The sequence below is a fragment of the Pundamilia nyererei genome, unplaced genomic scaffold (genome assembly GCF_000239375.1).
Source record: "Pundamilia nyererei isolate P.nyererei 1_Seehausen unplaced genomic scaffold, PunNye1.0 scaffold00129, whole genome shotgun sequence".
Taxonomy (NCBI): Eukaryota; Metazoa; Chordata; class Actinopteri; order Cichliformes; family Cichlidae; genus Pundamilia; species Pundamilia nyererei.
In genome coordinates, this window is record NW_005187530.1 from 1,560,184 (window position 1) to 1,581,113 (window position 20,930).

Sequence of the window (20,930 nt, forward strand, 5' to 3'; positions counted from 1 at the left end):
GCTTATTGTTTCAGTGAGCTTTCATCCTGGCAGCAGTGAGAGGTGAGGGAACCTCTGCAAGATACAAATAGATGTCACTGAACTGGAGCTCTGGGACAGACGTCACTTTCAGGAATTTAAATAAAGCTGAATTTGGCAGAATATGAATCACAAGTCCCTGAAAATTATAGTTTCTCTTGATGTCTTCGTTATTCCTCCATGGATAGATGATCCAGCAACAACACTTTTGTCCTGCAGTACTACCGACTGTCCACTATTGGCCAGTCACATGACTGAAAACTATGTTGAAGGACAAACCCAATAAATTTGGATCACAAGATGTGCACGTGTGACAAGCACTTTTTTCTTTTTGGCTTGCCCCCTTCGGTACTGTAGCAATCAGAACTACTGTCTGAAGGCCAAGAAAAATTCCCAATGGCTTTGCCATGGTCCATGTGAGGGACTGTTGAGACAACGCCAGTCTCTCCGATCCTTTTGCCTTGGCAGAGATCACGCAGAGATGTTTGCAAGTTTCACACAATCCTTTTATTACCGATTTTCCTTACAGATGTATCTGGAGATCAGTTCACTGCAGTCCTATTCTAAAGGCTGATCTCAAGAATTCCACACAACAGCTACAGTTATAGTGTCTGGTCTCCTCCCCCTACAGTAAACACCCCCACAATGGAAAAACACTGGTACAGTGGCCAGGGGTGCTGACACCCTGACCCCCATCTCCTTTTAAGCTAGTGTCCGTTTGCCATTTGTCTGCCCTTTAACCCCCTAACAAAGTTTTCTTTAAAAAAAAAAGAAAGACAGAATTCAAAAATTTAATTAGTGGACCCATAAAAGAGATGAAATAAATACAACTCTACAAAAAGTCATTTTCAGAAATTGAAACAAGGTGGAAACAACTCACAAACTGACCTAAACACAAAGACACAGGAGGGCAGCTTTTATAGTGGTTTGGCCAAAACATTTACACACAATCAGGGGAAACAAAAAACAAACACTAACTCAGCACAAAATAACACAACTAAACTTAAAACACCCCTGTTTCTCATAAGTATTTGGTTGTTCCTGGCCAAGCCTTTTGCCCAGACAGGAAACAGCCACCTCCCAAAACCAGGTAACTCAAAGAGAAACATAATTAATAAAAGAAAAAACATTTTTAAAAAACATCAGTGCTCGGTTTAAGTAAGAACATTAATGAATTACATTAGTGAAGCAAGTGCAAACCAAACTAATAAAGTAAATGAATTGACTTTTATCCATGTGTGGCTGATGCAATCACAGTCCACTTGATTGATCTTTTTACTTTATTATAGTTTGTTTTGTTTGGTTTTGTTATATTATTTATTTTTCACTTTTTAGTTACTACAAACGGAACAGACATGACCGGGGATAGGAAAGGGAAAGACATGGACAAGAGAAGTTTAAGAAAAACAGAGGGGAAGAAAAACAGAGGGGGGGAGGGACAGTGAGAGAAGACACTAAAAAATCCGCTGGATCACCTGCTGGAAAAAATATGAAAAAGAAAACAATCAAAAAGAGAACAACGCAGTAGGGAGGCCACAGCAACAACCTACATAAGTATAAGTACGAGTAAATAAAAAAATATTGAATGTTACTGAGCAACACACAGGTCACCAATCAGCTACGGTGCAGAAGCTACAGGGGGCTGCAGTGACGTGCCCGCAGTCTGTGCTGGCAGCCAGCTGCGGCAGAGTGCCAGGCCCAGCCACCCGAGGTATGAGGGCCCCCTGCCTTCTGGTAGGGGCCCGACCAAGCCACGGGCGCCAGGCCCCGCCAAACAGCCACCGAGAGTGGCCCAGTACATACCTAAGTGCCCAGCTCGGACACCGAGAACCACCAACGCACCGATGCCCGAGGGCATCAACCACTGGTATGGAGTGTGGTGAGGGGAGATCAGCCCCGCACCTGGGGGTAGCCTGACATAGACTTAGAGAAACAGGCTCACACAGACACAAACATGCCCCCCCCCCCCCCCCTCATGCACACATTTACAAATACTCAGCAGTGTGTGAAGCACTTTGGTCCATTTACACAGTTAAATGTTTTAGTTTCTCCACTAGTAGTTGTGTTGATTGTTGCACACCTGTAAACAAAGACAAAAGGTTGGACAGATGTACAGAAAGAGTTTCTGGCTCTGTTTGATTAAATCATGCTGTAAACAGTGGAGACAGTCGAACAGCTGGATAATAAATGTGAGCTGCTGTCTGAGAACATTTTAGAAAGAAGGAAAACACCTACAAATAAACAACAAAGGAAAATGAGAATAAATAAAGATTTTTATATTCTTCACATATACGTGATTATTACTCCAAACCACATCACATCATATTAGACCTCCTATTTCATCTGACAGAACTGATACAGGGTTATCTGTGTTACTGTATTACTGGGTTTAAATGCACTTAAATGTTCATTATAATTATCTAAAAACATCGGACATGCTGGAGCCTGACTGAGAACAGAATGATTCAAAGTAAGATGAAGGTATTACTCAGTGGTGTCAGCAGCATTTCTCTCAGATGAGTTCCCGATGAGGATGTGAGCGTCTTCTAGATCAACATTGTGTTGATCTTTGTTGTAAATGGTGATGCAGGAAATTTCATATAGACCCAATAAGTCAACTGTCCACCAGCTGATGGGCTGTTTTTCTACAGTGTTAGAACATGTTGCTTTATTTCCGTCCAAAGCTCTGTCAGCAGTGTAGTTGAGACCATTTACTGTGTAGACTGAAGACTGAAATGCCACTTTGTCATCCAGTTTGATAGTTTCCCATCCTGGACTACATCCTGATGATGTAACTGAAAGTAAAGTTTTCAAAAAAGATGATGTACGTGGTACTAACACTTCAGATTAAGGCTTTTGCTGTTTCTTTATCAAAATCTTCTTTTCACTCCTAAATAATGAATCTGAATTCTGACTTTATAATCAGATTAAGTCTTTTGTAGCTACCATATTTAGCACACACACAATTAATACTGTGATGCACAAATAAATAAAGGGAGAAAAAATATATAAAAATAATTAAAAAGGCATAAAATTAAATACTTTACAAATAAGTATATTCAGAACAGAAGCACCATCATACTTTTTGATATAACCTGAAGAAACTGATTAGAAATGCACTCTTACCTGGATCCTGTTGAGTTGATCTTCCTGTGAAGTTTCAGAGAACGATGTAAGAATGAGTGAATTACTGCCAGCTCTGATATTGTTGTTTGGTAATACAGCAGAAAGCACAGAATGTAAACCATCCTTCAACACTCAGAAATGAAACTGGCTTTACTAAAGTCAAATCCTCTTTAAACCAAATGAAACGACTTTTGCTTTATCGAGCAGTTTGGATCAACTCACAGTAAAACTGAACTGTTATATTTGATCTTTTTCATTCTTTATAACGATCATTGAAACATCACTGTGCCAGGCAGGAACATCAAATGATCCACTTACCAATCAAAGTGATGAACAACAGACTCCACAGCATCTTTACTTTAGACTCTTTGCACAAATGTGTCCTCTAATAAGAGAAAGAAAAGACTTCAACCCTCACTCTGGAGTTTTCTGGAGACACACTGATGTTGATATGACCCCCTCTCTGAGTCAGAGCTGGATTTGTATTTCTGTCACTTCCCTCACAGCAGAAAACATGAAAATATTCATTTCTCCTGTTTACACTCAGAGTGAGGCTGTTATGTTCAGTAGGCAAAGCATTTCCAGACTTTTACATCTGATTTGCAGATGTGAACATACCATGACTGTTATGATCACCATGTTCAAACTACATTGTGCATCCATCCACGTGCAAATACTTTAGCATACCAGGAAACTTACTTCACCAATGGAAGCTGTGTGAATAGGTTTTCAGTGACATTTCCACAGCTGGATCATTATGTAGGCAAACAAGAATTTATGTTTTCATTTTTAACAGGACACTATGCCAGACTTTCTGCACAACATCTGAATTTAAATGTCCTGAAACTTCATGTTTCATTATTTAAAGCAAAATGCTTCTCACATGTTCACATCCTTTGATCCAAATTTATTGGGTTTTGTCCTCAAACAAGTATAAAATATAAATCTTTTCTAAATCAACCTATCAAGCCAGAGCCTCAATAACAGCTGGGATTTTAAATTAACATTGCACACATTTCATGTCTCACAGCTGCTAGCTACAAGCTGAGGAGTGCAGGGACCACAGAGAGTATTTTCAGCCTTCTACAGCAACACTGGAGAAACAATCACACACACCAGGATTAATCAAAGGTCATCACAGAAACTTTAAGTTAGTGGAAATGTTGGTTCCACAGACGCAGAGTAACACTGATTTCAACTTTGTAAAAGCCTCAGTAGGTCAGTTTCATTCAGAGAATCTTCTCCAGTCAAAGCCTATCAGGAGATTATTTACAGCTATAGGAGTCGGTACCGCAGTTAAATTTAGGAGCGATATATTGAAATGGCTTCAAACCACTGGTTAAAGTGGAGCGTACATGTGTTCGTCCTGCATTATCTGTGTCTGTGGAGAAACAACTGTAACTAATTACATCCAGACACTGTCATGAATCAGCAAAAACAGATCTGAAGGTACACAGAGTACTGATGCAGAAAAGAAAACATTTGGGATCCAAAGCAAACCGCACCGACATGAAGGAAAAATCTGATCAGAATACAGAAGGTAAAAACTTTACAGTGAGATTAGAAAAAAATCAATTCATGTCCACAGTTATTTTCAAATCTGACAACGTGTATTTTCTAAAACCAAAAAGCTGGCAGCTGTAGAGTGAAAACATCTGGATTGCTGTAAGAAACATTCAGCTAACTACCTTTAAATACAGAAAACAAGTGAGGACTATAGCAGAAGTACAGCAGGTACAGATATGACATATGAGCGTAATAGGACCGCAGGTAAACTACTCAGATCACAACGTTAGCTTTTAGCTCTACAGCACAAGGTTAACTGGGATACGTGATGAATGCTGGATATAAAGTCATAACTCAGTGAAAAGACACGGCAGCCTCGACATAAGCTACACATCTGTGTATTTATAGCTTCAAGAACTGTAAGACCAGATTAGACTTTACCAGAAAACATCTTTGAACAGCTGCTAATGGGACCACATCACTAATATTTATTGATGATGTGACTGCTGACAGAATTAGTAGAATGAATTTTAAAGTCTACAGGGTTGTACTCTCCTCTCAGATACACTCAAATGCTGTAAAACTGTACAACCATTAATACAATCCTTTCTTTAAATGCCTTAACTTAAAGCTGAAAGTCTGCACTTACATCACATCTAGATTGCTTGATTTAAAATCAACTTGAACTGTGGTGCTGTACATAGGCACTAACACAAAAGAAAAACGTGCCAGTGTCCAGATATTTATGGTTCTGACTGCATGTTTATAAAGTAATTTAGAATTAACATTTGAGCCTGAGCGATCAATACTGGTCAATGTTAATGATTTGCTGACCTACTGGTATCAGCATTTATATTTAGTCAATAAAAACTAAAATGCAAAGAAAAGGCAGGAGAACCAATCATGTTATGAGTCCTGACGTTGCACAGTTTGTCCACCAGAGGGCACTCTCAACTTCCCATGTTTATAATCTGCACTGTCATTTTATCATAATAAGGACTTATAACTATGTATGTTCAGAGAATGTTTAGGTGCGATTTTCTATGTCTAAAAGAAAACAATACTGGCTCATTAGTTGTGTTCTAATTAGCACCTCAAATATGAACACACTATTAGCAAGCACAATTCATTCAAACATTAATCCAGCTGACTGCATGTCTTTTCTCTTGAGTTATGATTCTACATTTTTGCAAAGTACCAAAAAGCCACTTGTGCACAGTGAACTCTAAAACTGATTCTAATTAAAAACACTAATCTATTGTACATATTGAGCCTGTCTTGCTAACAGGAAGTCCACTGTTGACTGGATAGAGTTGCAATGACAGTTTTCATAGATAGAAACATATAAAAACCATTCAAAACAGATCGACTATAATAATGAAACAGCACACTGTAAAAGACTGTGGGCTGGATACCTGGGGGCAGCATGAAGCCTAACCTGTAGACTAAATTGAGTACTGACTGCCATTTTGTACCATGTATAGACATTAGCATATGAGATCATAGATGCTTAGAAAAGAGCACAAAACGGCTGCACTTGGGGTGTTTTTTTATTTTTTTTAAAATGTTGTGCAAAATAGAAATAAGTCATTAAAATAAGCCCCTCTAAACTAAAAGTAGCTCAAACTTAGCAAATATTCCAGTGATTTGAGCAACATTTTCAAAAGAAAACAGGTCCTCGAATCGCATTTTTAAGCTACATTTTCAGTTTAACCAGGATGAGGCTTCTACTGTGCCAAGTATACCAACCCCAAATATGTACAAATGTTGTTTGTCTTGGTTATTGCATGCAGTATTAGACAAAAGTATTCTTTAAAACGGTGACTCTGTTATTTTCATGACCAGGCACTCGTCACATGATGACCAAACAGATAAAAGGTTTCAGCTGGATTAAAGCTAAAGATGTTGGAAATCTAACCGCAGTGACTTCTAGTGCGACAAGTGCCCGGGGATACGTTCTAAACACTATCAAAATTCAGAACTTCAAGGTGTCTGTTTAAGGACTTAGAACTGAAGTTACCAATGTTAGCTTCAGTGTAGCTAGGCATCTAACAGCGTCAGCAGAAAGCAGAGCTCGCTCATGCATCATCATTAGTTTGAACAATCCTTCCTTAAGTTTACTGATTTCCAAAGTTGAGAGTTGGTGAAATTCTGTTCAAAACAAGCGACGAGCCACGTAGGCACAAAGGTTAACCTGCAAAGCTTCATCGGTTTCTCTCTCCTGTCAGTGAAGAACAGCAGTCGGGACAGTTCGCAAAGAGTTTGAAAGAGTCAAGAAAACAGAGAGTGGAGCTTTATTTGGTAGTCTTCTCGCCGCAGAGGGAAAGCTGTGCCGCGTCTTCATCACAACGATTCCTCCGATGAGAGAAAGCAACTTTATCCAAGAACGTCTTTTAGTTTTCCAAAGCGTTTTTCAGTTTTCAGTCCCTTTGCCTCTGTGCCTGCTTAAGCTGCAGACAATTTACCGAGACAGAGAGCTAATACGACGCCGCTAATGTTTACACCTTGGGAAGTGCACGTCATGTAATAGTCACTTATTTGACAAACAACACAGGAGGAGAGGGGTAAAGCAGCGGGCAGGGGCGTGTAGAAACAAGAGGGAGACAACACGGGAAACGGTTCCCTTGATTTAAAGCAACAACAGGATTACAAGACATATAATGCAAATGCATTTTCATACCAAGAAATCTTGAAAAATTGGGCTCAAATTGTGCAATTTAGTGAAACAACATGTTGGGTGATTGTTCTATTATTTTCAGCCATATAAACATCCAACTAAGAAACAAATATATTATTAAAAAAGTGATTAAACTGGTAACATTCCAGGTTAGTACAAATAAAAAAAAAGGCAAAACACTGGTTCAGTTTGTAGTCATACAAAACAGATTTGGTCTTCCATTTCATGGAATTAAATGAGATTAAGGTGCCTAATCAGTATTTAGTCCACTATGAACACAAGTGGACAAAGTGCATTGATTTTTAAAGTTTACTTTAGGTGCTTCAGGTTTCTCTCTTCAGTGCAGAAAGGAGTCAGATTGTTATTTGAAATACTGCCTAACTGTTTTTGCTTTTACTTTTCTAAAGTACGAGTCAGAGCCATCGTGATTCACAGGCCTCATATCATTGATGTGGTGCTAACTGCAGTCTTGTTAAGGTGAGAACTTGCTTTTATTTGCGCGATTTTAGGGAAACGTACAGGTCACCACTAGTAAAACACTGCAGCAAAGTTTTTGCGTCTGTGTTGTTATTTCAACGGAACCAGAGGTCCATCTCCCAGTGGCCCTTATTTAGTGCACAAATGGTGCCTTTGTAGCTCACTGCCCAGAAGACAACACATTCAACTTCACATAAACGCTCTCATTCTCATGATCTACACAAGCCCCTTTAAAAAGGTCAGAACAGATCACAGGAGGTGTTTTATCAAAAGGTGAAAGCAGTGCATATTAAACGCATTCTTTCCCATCCGACCTGTAGGTGTTATGTTAAAAATCTATAAGAGTAATGAAACAATGAGCAAGTATAAAGGGAAGACTTGAATAGACATCCTGTGTTATTTAATGCCTGGCCTTGGCATTCATTCAGCATTAAGGTACTTTTTTCTCATATCATTTCACACAGATCATCAAATTCATGTCAGCTCGAATAACCTGCTGATTCTCTTGATCTGCTCTTCACAGGTGCTAAAAAACAGGTAAAATGAAATCCCACAGTCATGTGCTGGTTTCACTGGATACACTGCTCAGCAGTGACATCTAGCTGCAATACATTTTCAAGCACCTTTTTAAGTACAACTGCTCAGAGGAGGGTGGGCATTCACAGAATTACAAATTGATATTTGAATTCAGGCCCTTGCTCACAACTTATCAAACACTCCTTCCAGAAGAAAAGCAGCATCAGTGTCTGAAAGGGGGCAGCTTAGTAGCTTCATTTAAGCAGGCAAGGAGTGCAAATTAGAAAGGAGCAAAATCTGTCGTTTAGACAGTTTGCTTCCTTTAAAAAAATAAAATAAAAAGGGTTTAATGGATGTGTTTGGATTCAACATATTTTTGGATACCTATCTCACTGACAGTTGTCATCCTCAGCTCAGCTTGAAGATTGTATTTCACGCCATTCCTCTTTATAAACATTATGTAGGTGGTGCTTTATAAGCGTTATCAAAGTTTCATGTGCCTCTGTGTGGGGTCGGATTCTTGTTTTCACCTTAGTTACAGTGAGAGATTGAGCTAAAGCTAATAGTCCGTGTCTTAGTGTCACATAGACGTGACTCGGAAACAGCTTGAAGAGCAAATGAATGTGGAGAACTACACATGCAAATCAGGGGATAAAAACACTTGGTCTAGCTAACTGCCGTCCAGCGTCGATTCCTCCAAACAGTATTTCTTGTAACATTCAGTTAAGCTTCATCCTACTTCCCCACAATTGCTAGTCTTCAGAAACGGACAAAGATTTCTTGACGCTGCGTGATGGCTCCCAAACCTCACTGTCGTCTGTGTCATCACCATCCTCCTCCTCGTCCTCCTCCTCATCTTCTTCATCTCCCTGCCCTGCGCCTGTCTGCTCGTCGGTGGCCATTGACTCTCCCTGCGTCTCCTCTCCATCCTCCTGTGTTCCTTCGTCTCCATCAGTCCTCTGTGCGCTTGGTTCCAGGAAAGGATCTAACCCCCCGTCCAAGCGTCGCTGCACCTCGGCGAACCACTCCCTCACCTTTCGACAAACAGAGAAAGAGGAGGTCATGACCTCAGAAGGTTATTTCTCAGCTTCGAGGTGGTTGAAAATACTTTCACTTTACTAGTGAGTGTTAATGACATGAAGACCAGTTAGGTCCATGCAACCCTTAGTACGTTTTCTGTAACAATCCTGATTATCTTTTAACTAGTGGCACAGAGACACAACCCTAGCCTCAGGGGGTCACAAACTAGCATAGTGCTGGTCCAGGATAAATGGAAGGTTTGCCTCAAGAAAGGAATGTGGTGAAAAATCTGTGCCAAATACCAAATCTGTGTCAAATAAAGTGGACTCATTCATTGCGGTGACCCATGGAGAAATAAGAGAGCAGGCAAAAGTACTTTAACTCATTATCTTTTGACTAAATATACATTATTGGGCCAAATCTCTTAATCTTTGAATTCAGCTTTTTTCCAATGTCATTGCAACAGATGTACAATATCAAGTAACTAGCATGACAAAGGGCCTTTATAAACATTTGTAAAAGAACAGGTTGTTCTGCAGAGATCACTGAATTTAAGCGTAGTGCTGTAATAGGATCTCGTCACTGAAAACATTTCCAGATATTTCTAGGTACAGTGTTTCACAATCAGTGGTAAGTGGTAATACAGCAAAGTGAAAGTGTTTAGGAACCACAGACACTCCGCCGTGAAGTGAAAGTTACAGAGCGCTCTGCTGACTCAGTAATTGCAGAGATCCAAACCTCCTTTGACATTAACATCAGCATCCCAGTGTCGACTGGGAGCTTCATTGCACTAAATTCAATAACTGAGCAGCTCCTTTAGATGTTCCATGTAGGTGGCCCAGTATTTTGTCTATACAGTATACAGCGGTCCCTCGCTATAATGCGGTTCACCTTCCGCAGCCTCACTGTTTCGCAGATTTTTTTTGTGCAACTTTGCATGCTTTTTTTTTAACAGCGCATTGTGTTCTGCGTCCTGATTGGCTGTAGATAGAGCTGGGCGATATAAGATTTTTTCATATCACAATATGCTTTTTTTATTTCAGGCGATAACGATATATATCACGATATAACCCAAATAACTATATTTGTAAGATTTAAATGTGCCATTGCTCACAAGTAAAATGTGAAATAATCAGCAGCTTGTTTTGATTTAAATATTTATTTCCCATAATAAGTTCAACAGGGTAGATGTACTTAAAATGAAGCTTCAGTTTAGGCAAAATAAAGGCAAATATTACAAACTACACAAAAGGGAGCCGTTAAAGCGTTTAAGTTTCAAAATAGAACAAACAAATCAGACTACTAAATAAGAGACAAAATTGACTAACTTTTTTAATATTGCTTTGGAAGCGCTGTCTGAGAAATGTTTATGTCCAAGGAGTTGGTAACGAGGATCCATTACCTTAATTAGCTGCTTGAATCCTTCATTGTCGACCGTGTTTATTGCTAGCATGTCTTTAGCAAGACAGTAAGCTATGGCATTCGTTATGTTGCTATGTCTCTTAGCTTTTTTGTCATATGGTAAGACGCTGGAGAAAGCCAACTCAATTGACTGTTGCTGCTTCTCAGGGATTCCCCCTGGTTGTTTTCGATGACGAATAGGCGCTTTCAGTCAGAGATTGAGCGTGCTCTAGTGGGTGGCACTGCTTCAGGTGATAAAAAAAAAAAAAAAAAAAAGGTTTGTTGTATTTCCAGACTTTGTGGGAACATGCTTTCGGCACAATTTACAGTGGGCGTTACTCTGTTTTTTGTCAGACTTCAAATAGCTGAAATACCTCCACACTACGGAACTTCTCTGGCCTTTCCTTTTGACAATCTCTCCGGCATTGGAACCGTCACCTGTGTTCTCTTCGGTAACCTGGTCACCCAAGCTCTCGGTTGATTTTTCTCTAGTTGGCACACTCATTTCCTCCATTACCCGGCGGCTGGCTGCTTCCCAAACAAATACACACGTGCGGCTTGGCACTTGTGCGGCTTGGCACTTGTGCTCACAAGTCACGTGACGTGGTTCGGCTCTGCGCTACTTAATTTGGATTGGCTGTTCTTTTTTTTTTATAAGAGAGGAAGAGAGAGAGAGATGAGGTCTATCGCAACAGTTTCATTTTTCTATCGAGAAAAAGTTATTTCGCAATACATATCGTTATCGTTCTATCGCCCAGCTCCAGCTGTAGACCACTGTCAATCAATCTCCTCTGTGCCGTGTCTCCTGTACAGTACAGAATGCGTTCAGCTTGTCAAATTTACACAAATCTTCGATCGCTAGCAGTGTGACTCTGAAGTGCTGCACTGTATGTTTGTAAGTTTTCTCCCCAACAAACACAACAATGCCAATAATACGTTTCGCACCGCAAAGGCAACCGCGGGTGCCTTTGGTTTCATCCTATAATACTGATAGTGTTTAAACAAGAGAGAAAAGTGTCTGAGAAATGTGTATAAAGTGTGTAGTGAGGGGTTTTACAGCCTTACAAAATCTATAATAACTGTAAAAAATAAAGTTGGCTACTTCGCGAATTTCACTTAACGCGGGTTATTTTTAGAACGCAATAAACGAGGGACCACTGTATACCAAATCATCTCATAAGGGTTTTTTTTTTTTAGGTAAAAACAAAGTATTTAAAAACCAGAATGTCAATAATACAGAAGCTTATCAAGCTCATAATCCAACACAGTCCACAGGCTACTGTAATGAGTGAAGAACAGAAAGGAGTCTAAGGAGCTTGAAAAAGAAAAGCGTCTGGACTTTTTTAAGTTGCTTGAAGACGTTTCACCTCTCATCCGAGAAGCCGCTTTTCTTCCCAAGCTCCTTAGACTACGATGACCTGGATGACTGAGAACCTTCACAGACAAACAGAAAGGAGGTTACAAGTTTTCCTGTTACTATACTAACTAAATTGCACAAACTAAAGATAATTAAACTAAAACTAATTAAAATCTACAAGAATGCACACAAACAATCATATTCATGGTTATGGGCACTTTTCCCAAAAATTGCTACTCAACCTAGGGCAGGGGAGTCCAACTTCAGGCCTCTAAAGGCAGTCTCCTGCAGGTTTTAGATATCACCCTTGGTAAACACACTTAAATCAACTGACTAGTTCACTACCAAGCCTCCGGAGAACTTCAAGACATGTTGAAGAGGTAATTTAGCCATTTAAATCAGCTGTGCTGGATCAAGGAAACATCTAAACCCTGCAGGACACTGGCCCTTGAGTCCTGGAGTTGGACACCCATCCCTAGGTGGTGTAGCGATTCTTGGGAAACGTGTCTATAAAACTATAAATACAACCCTGACACTGAGCAGAATTTAGGTGAAGACCTTTTAAGTGATCGCTGTGCAAGTTTCTCTAAAATCTGACCAATATTTATAATTCTTGTGAATTGCACTATGAAGGACGGATGGACAGATGCCTCACCATTGCATCCGTCCATTTGGCTGGATGAGCTAAAATAGGAAGAGATTTTAAAAAAGAAATATTGTTCAATTCTGCAGTTATTATTGTTATTATTATTATTTTACTTTCCTCACCTAAGAGGAAAGGTGGTCCTAGGAGTTACTTGTTCTTACCTGTTCATAGCTCATGTTGGTCTTGGTGACAAGCTCGTCCAGATCTTGCTCATTCAGGAAGTGGTGCTTCAAGTAGTACTCCTTCAGGATCTCCTTCCCAGTCTTGAACTTCTTTGATGGGGTTGGCCTGTCGACATCCGAACTTAAAGAGGTGGACCTTCTTGGCTGCTTCCTGGTTCGGGATCGTCCCCACCCACGATTTCGTCCACGTCTTTTCCGACTGCCGCTTCCCAGTTTACTCCCACCTCCGCTGTTTGGTCCTTCGATGTTGCCACTTTGGTATTGAAAGAACCACTTCAGGTTTCCGTTCTTCCAGGAATACCGAGAGTCTCCGAACCAGCTGACAATGTAGGAGCGAGGAAGGCCGCTTTCCTCTGCCAGCTGATCGTACTCCTCTGGTGTGGGCCACTGGGTCCTAACAAAGGCACTTTTCAGAATATGGAGCTGCTCCGGAGTCTTTTTACTCTTGTCCTTAATGTCCTTCTTGTTGCTGCTGGGCAAATGCTTGGTGCGATTCCCAGGAGGAGTTTGACTACCTTTTCGAGATGAGGAGGCAGGAGGTGAAGAAGAGGCCGTTGCTCCTGTTCCTCCCCCTTCTCCTGCTTTTGCTCCATCTGTTTCTATTTTTCCTCCTTCAGAGGAATCTGGAGACGAGGTGCTGACGGATGGCATTTTTCGTCTCTCGGTGAACCAGGCGTCAATTTCCCTCCGTGTCAGTTTAGTCTCCGTCCTCAGGCGGCTCAGCTCTTCATCTGAAGGTGTGGTGTTCTTCTCAAAACTCTCCTCCAGCACCACAAGCTGCTCCGGCGTCTTCTCCTTAAACTTCTGCAGGGTAAAGTCTGGAAACGGGTTCCACGTTTTGGGACGGGTCTCCTTCTCCTTCACAGGAGGTGTACGTGGAGGATGGGGTGATGTCGGGGTCTCGTCGCTGGAGTCGATAACAATGGTGGTGTTAGCAGCGCTGCTACATGTGCCCCCGCTTCTACCACCTCCGTCGTGAAACACGATGACGTGGCTGTTCTTGGAGTTGCGCTGGTTGTACCTGGTGTCACTGAACCACTTTTTGATCTCCCCTTTCGTCAGGTTGGTAAGTTTCATCAATCGGGCAATTTCGGCATCTGTGACAAAGTGGTTCTTCAGGTAGCTGGCTTTCAGCTCCGCCAGCTGCTCTTTGGATTTCTTAGGTCGCATGCTGAATGTGTCAACACTGAGGGCTGAGTTCTCCTTAGAGACAGAAGGAAAAAGTTACATTTTATTTACATTTTGTTTCTCCAACAAAGTTCTAGCTGAAAGAAACACCACAAGGTCATTTTTGTGTACTGATTATAAAGCCATTAAAGGTTCTTCTTGGTAGCACGAGCTGTAAGTGCTTTCCACACCTGTGGTGAAAGAGAGGGAGGCTGGATAGTGGTAGCCCGCTTCAGCTCACTGTTTGTCAGGGTGGGCTGGCAGGAAACTCTGCTGGAGCTCTGGGACTGGCTAGGCAACCCTGCCACTGTCAGGGTGATGGGACTGGTCACTGGAAGGTTGCCTCCTGGGCCAACCTACATAGCATCAGAAAAAAATAATAAAGGACAGAGATGTGATGTTTTGTTTAAAGGGAAAACGTGTTTATAAAACAAAAGTGTTTTTTTTAAGGGTTTAGCCGCTGTAATGTTTTCATGTACTTGTGCTAGTGGCTTTTTTGGCAAGACTCCAATTCCCATCTCCTCTCATGTCTGGCTAAAGACCAAAATCAACAGAGGTCAGAACATCCAGCTCACTCAGAAAGAATTCAGTTCTCACACACCAAAGTGAGAGTAATAATTCACCTATTTGTTCTGCATTCATTTGGTATAAGAGGCTCGGTTCCAGAGATGCAAAGCAACGTCAACATTGGGTGTAAAAGCACGAGGGAAGTCTGTGTGTCCATCAGTACTGTTGTTTCTGAGTGGCTAATTTAGTATTACTGGAATTCAGAATGCAATCGCAGCCAGCTTTTATGGAATTGGTTTTTCAAACAGTTAAAGTGATGTGCTCATTTTCAAATCGTCACTGTGACATCAACAGGAAAGCTATTCATATGCGCACACCTTCTTAGATGGATTTGTAATTGATTACTCCTTTGCATTACATTACTACTCATTCAGACTAGTTCATTGTACCTGAGACAAGGTGAAAAGCTGAGAAACCCAAGCCAGGTTAAGGCTGGGTCAAATGTAACACGTGTTTTTTCCTTACCTACCTGTGTGAACACGAGGCCAGGCTGGCCCACTATCTGGCAGGTCTGAAGGATGGACTGCAGGCCGTTAGCAGCAGCCGACAGCTGGTGAGCAGGTATGACAGTGATAGTCTGAGGCACAGTGTGCACCGTGCCATTAAACTGCTTCCTCCTGGCCTCTTCCACTTCTTCTGGAGTCCAGCTGACACCGTGCTTCAGCCTCTGAGCTGAGAACCACACCTGCGACACAGATCGAGCACATCTGACTCTAATATTTTGTTTTAAAGTATACTTTAAAACAGTCCATTTGTACATGAAAAATGGGAATTCCAATTGAGGAAGCGTTTCACTTGTAAAACAACAAGTAATACTACACTACAAAAACAATGATGGCCATAACACAAAAGTAATCATCAGTAATGAGCCTCTGAATTCCTTACTGGTGACTCACCAATATATCCGATTTTAGTCCTACTTACTTAAATGTGTGAAAAATATTCAAAGTAAGAACTAAGAAATCATGAAAGCTTTATGAGCAGAGGTACCTTGATCTGTTCCTCTGTGAACTGTGTTTGTGCTGCCAGGCTGCTGATCTCAGCCATGGAGGGGTAAGGGAACTTCTTATATGTGGTGCCCAGCAGAGGGTTGGTGTCCATAGCGGCACTGTAGGAGGGGATGCTGCTAAGTGGAATCAGCAGCTGGGGCTGAACTGCTGCTGTGTTTTGCTGGGCCTGGAAGGCAGAGAGCACCTGGAACAAAAGACAGAGAGGGATGGAAATGAGAAATGTCATCCATGCAGAGCAGCTAAAGGAGAGATGGTGTCCAAGCTCTATTTGGCAGGCTTCTGACCAGCTGAAGTGTTCCTGAACGAGGCAATGAATATTTATCAGCTGAAGGGCTGCTATTATGCTGTTGATATTTAACATTACAGCAACCCTTTGTCCAAAAGCTTGCAGCAGGTTTTAGGTACAGACCGCTGCTGGGTCTCACCACATGCATTAATTGCTCACAGGCACTGGTAAAATCGGAATTCGTACAGCTGTAAAACACATGACATTATATAGTGTCTCTACCTGTGCCAGACCAGCAGGCAGGACTGTAGGATTTAAAATGGATGACTTCCTCTGCTGTTCAAACTGAGGGGTGATCAGCAAGCCGCCTCCCCCGAGCTTCATGGAGTCGTGCATGAGCATCTCCACAGGCGTCATCGGCCCCGGAGGAGCTTCAATGGGTTCCTGCTCCCCACCCAACTCTCCATCGCCACCTCCTCCAAAAGCCTCCGCTGCCTCGTCTGCCGATTTCAGGGACACAGCGATTCTCTTGGGTTCAGATTTGGTCTTCATCCTCATGATCGGGGTCTTGCTGAGAGAGATGGCAGCAACTGCAGCGGGGTCTGCTCCCCCCTCCTCAGGGGTGTCACACTGTTGCTCGTGGGTGGGCTGATCGCTGCTCAGATCCTCAGGAGGATTTGTAGTGCTGCTTTTCAGTGACGGACCGACAGCCTCTCTGTTGTCTACAGTAGATACACCAGGTTCATCTGTAGTATAAACAGTAACAATAATGCAGCATTCATTATTTACAGCACATCTGTGTATACTAAGTATATTACAGGTTTGTCAGGTGAGAATGAGACCAAGAAAGAGTCTTACCTGAATCTGGTGGAGCAGGAACAACAACTACAGCCTGCCCCAGCTCCTCTGCAGTCAGCCCCTCCTCCGTTCCCTCCTTCACCTTTCCCTCCTCCTCCTCCCCAGCGTCTTCCTCCTTCGTTTTCTCTGTTTTCTCCTCCACCTCCTCTTGCTCCTGCTCAACCACATCAGAGGGCACCACCATGCAAGGTGTGGTGGATTTCCGGCGGCTCGACATTGTCAAACCAAACTTTTTACTTCTCCGGCAAAACTAGATGCGTGGCAGAACTGCCGAGACTCACATATCGCAAGCAAACGTGCTCCCACTTTAAAATCCTTGAATTCTGTATTTCTGTTGAAAAACACACACACAGACAAAACAATTATTCAAATAATCTGCCCACTGTTGCTTAAGCGTTCCTATTGTTGTTATCAAATCTTTCCTTTGCTGCCAAAGGTAAGAAACTGTGTGTGGGACAGGAGTTCAGTTTTCAGCTGTGTATTTGTTACTGAGTTGAGTGTTTTAAAGAGGCACGCAGGGAAGGGCATTACAAGTAAGCCCAAGCTATTTAACCTGAGTGAATGCAGGTTTAATTAATTACAAAGCGTAATTACGCTGAAGGCTTAAAACTCCAACTTATCCTTACAAAATGACTGGACGGGTTTTTATTTATTGTTTCTTTTATTTTTTGTGTTTGATTTTATTAACAAATGACTTCAGGCCCCCGGTTTGGACGGGCAATCCTTAGGAAAGCTGCAACACCACAGTCTGTAACATTCGGCGAGTGCGCTATTTTAAGAACAGAAGCTTAATGATTGCCTAAATGTCATGCATTTAGGAGACATCTATGAACTGGAGCTACACATGCTGCACTAGCTTTGTACAATTACCACCTTCAGGATATGATTCATAAAACCCACATAAGACTTTCACTTCATCTTTAAGGCTTTTACCACTTAACTAGCAGTAAAGGTGTCAATGACGGTGGGGTTAACCTCTGATACTGTTACCAATTTCAGTTTAGAGCATTACTATGGAATCATGCTGACCGGCAGCAGTCACTATTTAAGATTAAACAATCACCCAAACAAATCATTGATTAACACAGTGAGTTCCACCCTATGCTGCAGATGAAGTCCCCATGAGGTGATTTCTTTTTTCATCTCGAATGAAGTTATTCATTATGTTCATTCATCAGTATACTGCAATATGTGTCTTTAATTACTTGATGTGTGATGTGACTTAATGATGATGTTATAATAGTGAGACAACTAGGCCAGTTAAGTTATATTTTTACATAGTGCACTGCACAGGCTACGAACTGCACAGTCCTTCAGATGATGATGTAACTGCATGAAATTGTGAGGCGTAACTAAAACTTGATCAGCTGAGTTCTCTGCCTCCTAAAGTCATCACAGACACTGTTGAATTTATACCAGAGACATTAAAAGAGAGATACTGCAACAGCAAACATGGTGCTACAAGCATAACTTCAAAGAGTGAGAAGATTGTTAAAAACAAAATCTCATTTTAAGGCAAATTCAGCTAAATTTTAAGCATTTTTTTTTTATATCAGATTTGGTGAGTGATTTGATACATGTGGTATATTTGACTGTTGAAAACAAGCAGCATTCAGACAGTGTATGTCACATGTTATTAACAGGTTATTATTAGACTATTAATAACAGGTGTTACACATAATACACTGGGCACAGAAGGTAACAAGAAATAATCATACAGGACTTAAAAGGGGCCGCATCCTCATATACAGTCACGTGAAAAAATCTGAACAAGCAGAGACTGGATCCACTTTGAAACAGTTAAATCCAGCTGAAGAAGATATTCAAATAAATGACAGTAAATTTACATTTAGATAAACAAAGGAGATCCATAAAATTTGAGTCAGGTGTTTGAGATTAGGTGTCGGTGATAACAACCTTCTTCGGAAGTGACAGTGAGTTCTGTTTTATTTAAACTTTGACATTGTGATCTTGAAGTGTGTGGCGTCATCCTGTCAAGTTCTAAAGAGCCCTTTGAGGCCTTCAGAATACATCTTGTAGTTGTGAAGACTATAAGTTTGGCAAGGGCTTTTAAAAAGACCGCTAAAATGACTTAAATTAGTCAGATCAGGATATATTAAAGCAATTATGGTAGGGGGATCATATCATAATCTATTTCATTATTTACATCTCGCTTTAAGGCACAGATTTCCTGCTCAAAAATAATATTTGAATTCACTTTGCATGTGTCTTTGCGAATTAAGAGTTCAACTTAAAAGCTTATGGATGCCAGGTTGTTGACTGTGACACAAGTGCTACAGCAAATAAGCAAACATTTTCCTCTAACACGCCTCTGCACACGCTTTGAGCCAACTTCTCCTGACTTGTTGCTGGTAAAGTCACCCTAACAGATTACACAGAGGTGTGGACGGCATGCTACGCTGCTCTGCCATCATGCGCTCATTTGCATCAACTGTTAGCAACTCAATAATGTGGAGGTGTGAGCTAGCTCATTCGTTATAATTATTAATGCCACGTTCAAGCTACGAATTATTAAACAAAATATGGTTAGTTCGACTCTAAGGCATCCGACACGTACAAAGAAATGGGCCAACTAGCCAGTGTTAGCCGGGCCAGTCATAATTATTGATCACGTCTGGCGGTAAACTTACTGGAACTACTGAAATGTGCACTGTGTTGCTACCAGGCTGTCGAGACAAGGCGAGGAGTGATTTCCTGGGTCTCAGCAGAGCAGCTCTCAGCTCCTCTCTGGTGGTATCTGTCGGCGTCTCTGCTTTCCCCCGGCTAACCGCTCAGACCCGAGCCTGGCCCGGGACCGCAGCAGCGTTAACGTTATCCGGGCAAACGGGTCTTCCCAAACCCAGCCGAGGGACGCAGACAGACAGACGGACCGGTCTAACGGCTACGGCTGTCGTTGGCAGATGCTGGAAAACACCGGACATCTCCCTCTCTCCCCGTCGGAGCAGGTTACTTCACGCCAAAGCGGGGGCTTCTTTGTCAAAGTTGAACCACCGAACGAACGCACGGGAGTTACATTCATACCGTGCTGTTTGCTGACCCAATTCTCTGATTTTTTTTTAACGGCAGATTTTTTTAATGATCAAACGGCGTCATCATTCAATGTAATACGTCCTGACGTCATTCCTCGGCGACTCTCTCTGTGCTCTTAAAATTTTTGGGGAGAAATTTTAGGCTACAAAATGCCCAATTTAACAGCACTACAGTGGACTCGGTGTGAGCTTGTTTTGGCCGTGATATCCTTAGAGAGTAACTGCGTGTCAAACAGCGTGTGCGGCGGGCTGTAAACTCATCATTTCCCCGATCCGGCTGCGTGCCAAAATGTCCTTACATGACCTGTCAGGGCACGATGAGAAGCTACTTAAGGACAACACTGACAATGCAGACTTTCCTTTCAACACACGCGATACTGTGTACAGTTGCTGTTCAGGCTTTTCTCGTGATTATTTTCACTTTTGAAAAAAAAGGCCAATAAGGAAAAAACCTTTTAAACCGCCCGAAAAAAAACGTCTTTTATATATTTAAAATAAAACGAGGTTGTCGCCTCCTTTCGGCTATAAACAATAACAAGAATGCGTCAGAGTATAATGCAACAGTCATACATGAAGCGCGGTATAACTGGTTAAACACTTCAGGTTGTATTTACTTCGCTTTTTGTTATCAGTTAGTTATCACTGGCATTACGCAACCAAAATCAGTGTGTGGATAATTTTAAATGCACTTCATTTAATTAATGTGCCATAATAAAGTCACATGGTTGTTAGGAGACAAGTTATGAGCATCTGTGAAGGGATGAATGCCTAAAATGGGGTCACATTTTTAAAAATCCTGGATCCTCAATTTCCCATAATGCAATTATTTAATCTCTCCGGTCTACCTATTCTTAACAATGGTCGTTAAAAGTATTATCTATATATAAGATCAGATAAGTTTGTTTGAGTAGTCCCGCTGCAGTCGCTGATAACAACTTGTAAAACTTTCTAAACCCGATTGGCTTTCGAACAGTCAACCACAACTTGTAGTAGTGAAATACAGGAAGTGATAGTATTATGATGCTTTCTAATACAGTCTGCTGATACCCTGAAGTGCACAAATATAGCAGATTTCTGTGGACCTAGTCATTTTTAAATGATCAGCTTGGGGATAAAAAAAAAAAAA

At 41.4% G+C, this 20,930-nt stretch overlaps 2 protein-coding genes across 2 annotated transcripts in view; both read right to left on the reverse strand.

Annotated features, from left to right (window-relative positions):
* Window positions 1–4,030: 4,030 nt before the first annotated feature.
* Window positions 4,031–20,120, reverse strand: zhx1 (zinc fingers and homeoboxes 1). Its single transcript, XM_005743256.1, has 8 exons — window positions 19,406–20,120; window positions 16,755–17,085; window positions 16,179–16,642; window positions 15,651–15,854; window positions 15,130–15,345; window positions 14,285–14,449; window positions 12,906–14,129; window positions 4,031–9,354 (listed from the first exon to the last, which is right to left on the reverse strand). Exons 2-8 carry the CDS (start codon window positions 16,969–16,971, stop codon window positions 9,073–9,075), a joined length of 2,772 nt encoding a protein of 923 aa, XP_005743313.1. The 5' UTR covers window positions 16,972–17,085; window positions 19,406–20,120; the 3' UTR covers window positions 4,031–9,072.
* Window positions 20,100–20,930, reverse strand: part of atad2 (ATPase family AAA domain containing 2) — a 14,317-nt gene continuing 13,486 nt past the window's right edge. The window contains exon 29 of the mRNA XM_013913385.1: window positions 20,100–20,108. Within this exon, the coding sequence (XP_013768839.1) occupies window positions 20,100–20,108 (9 nt within the window). The remainder of the gene's footprint in view (window positions 20,109–20,930) is intronic.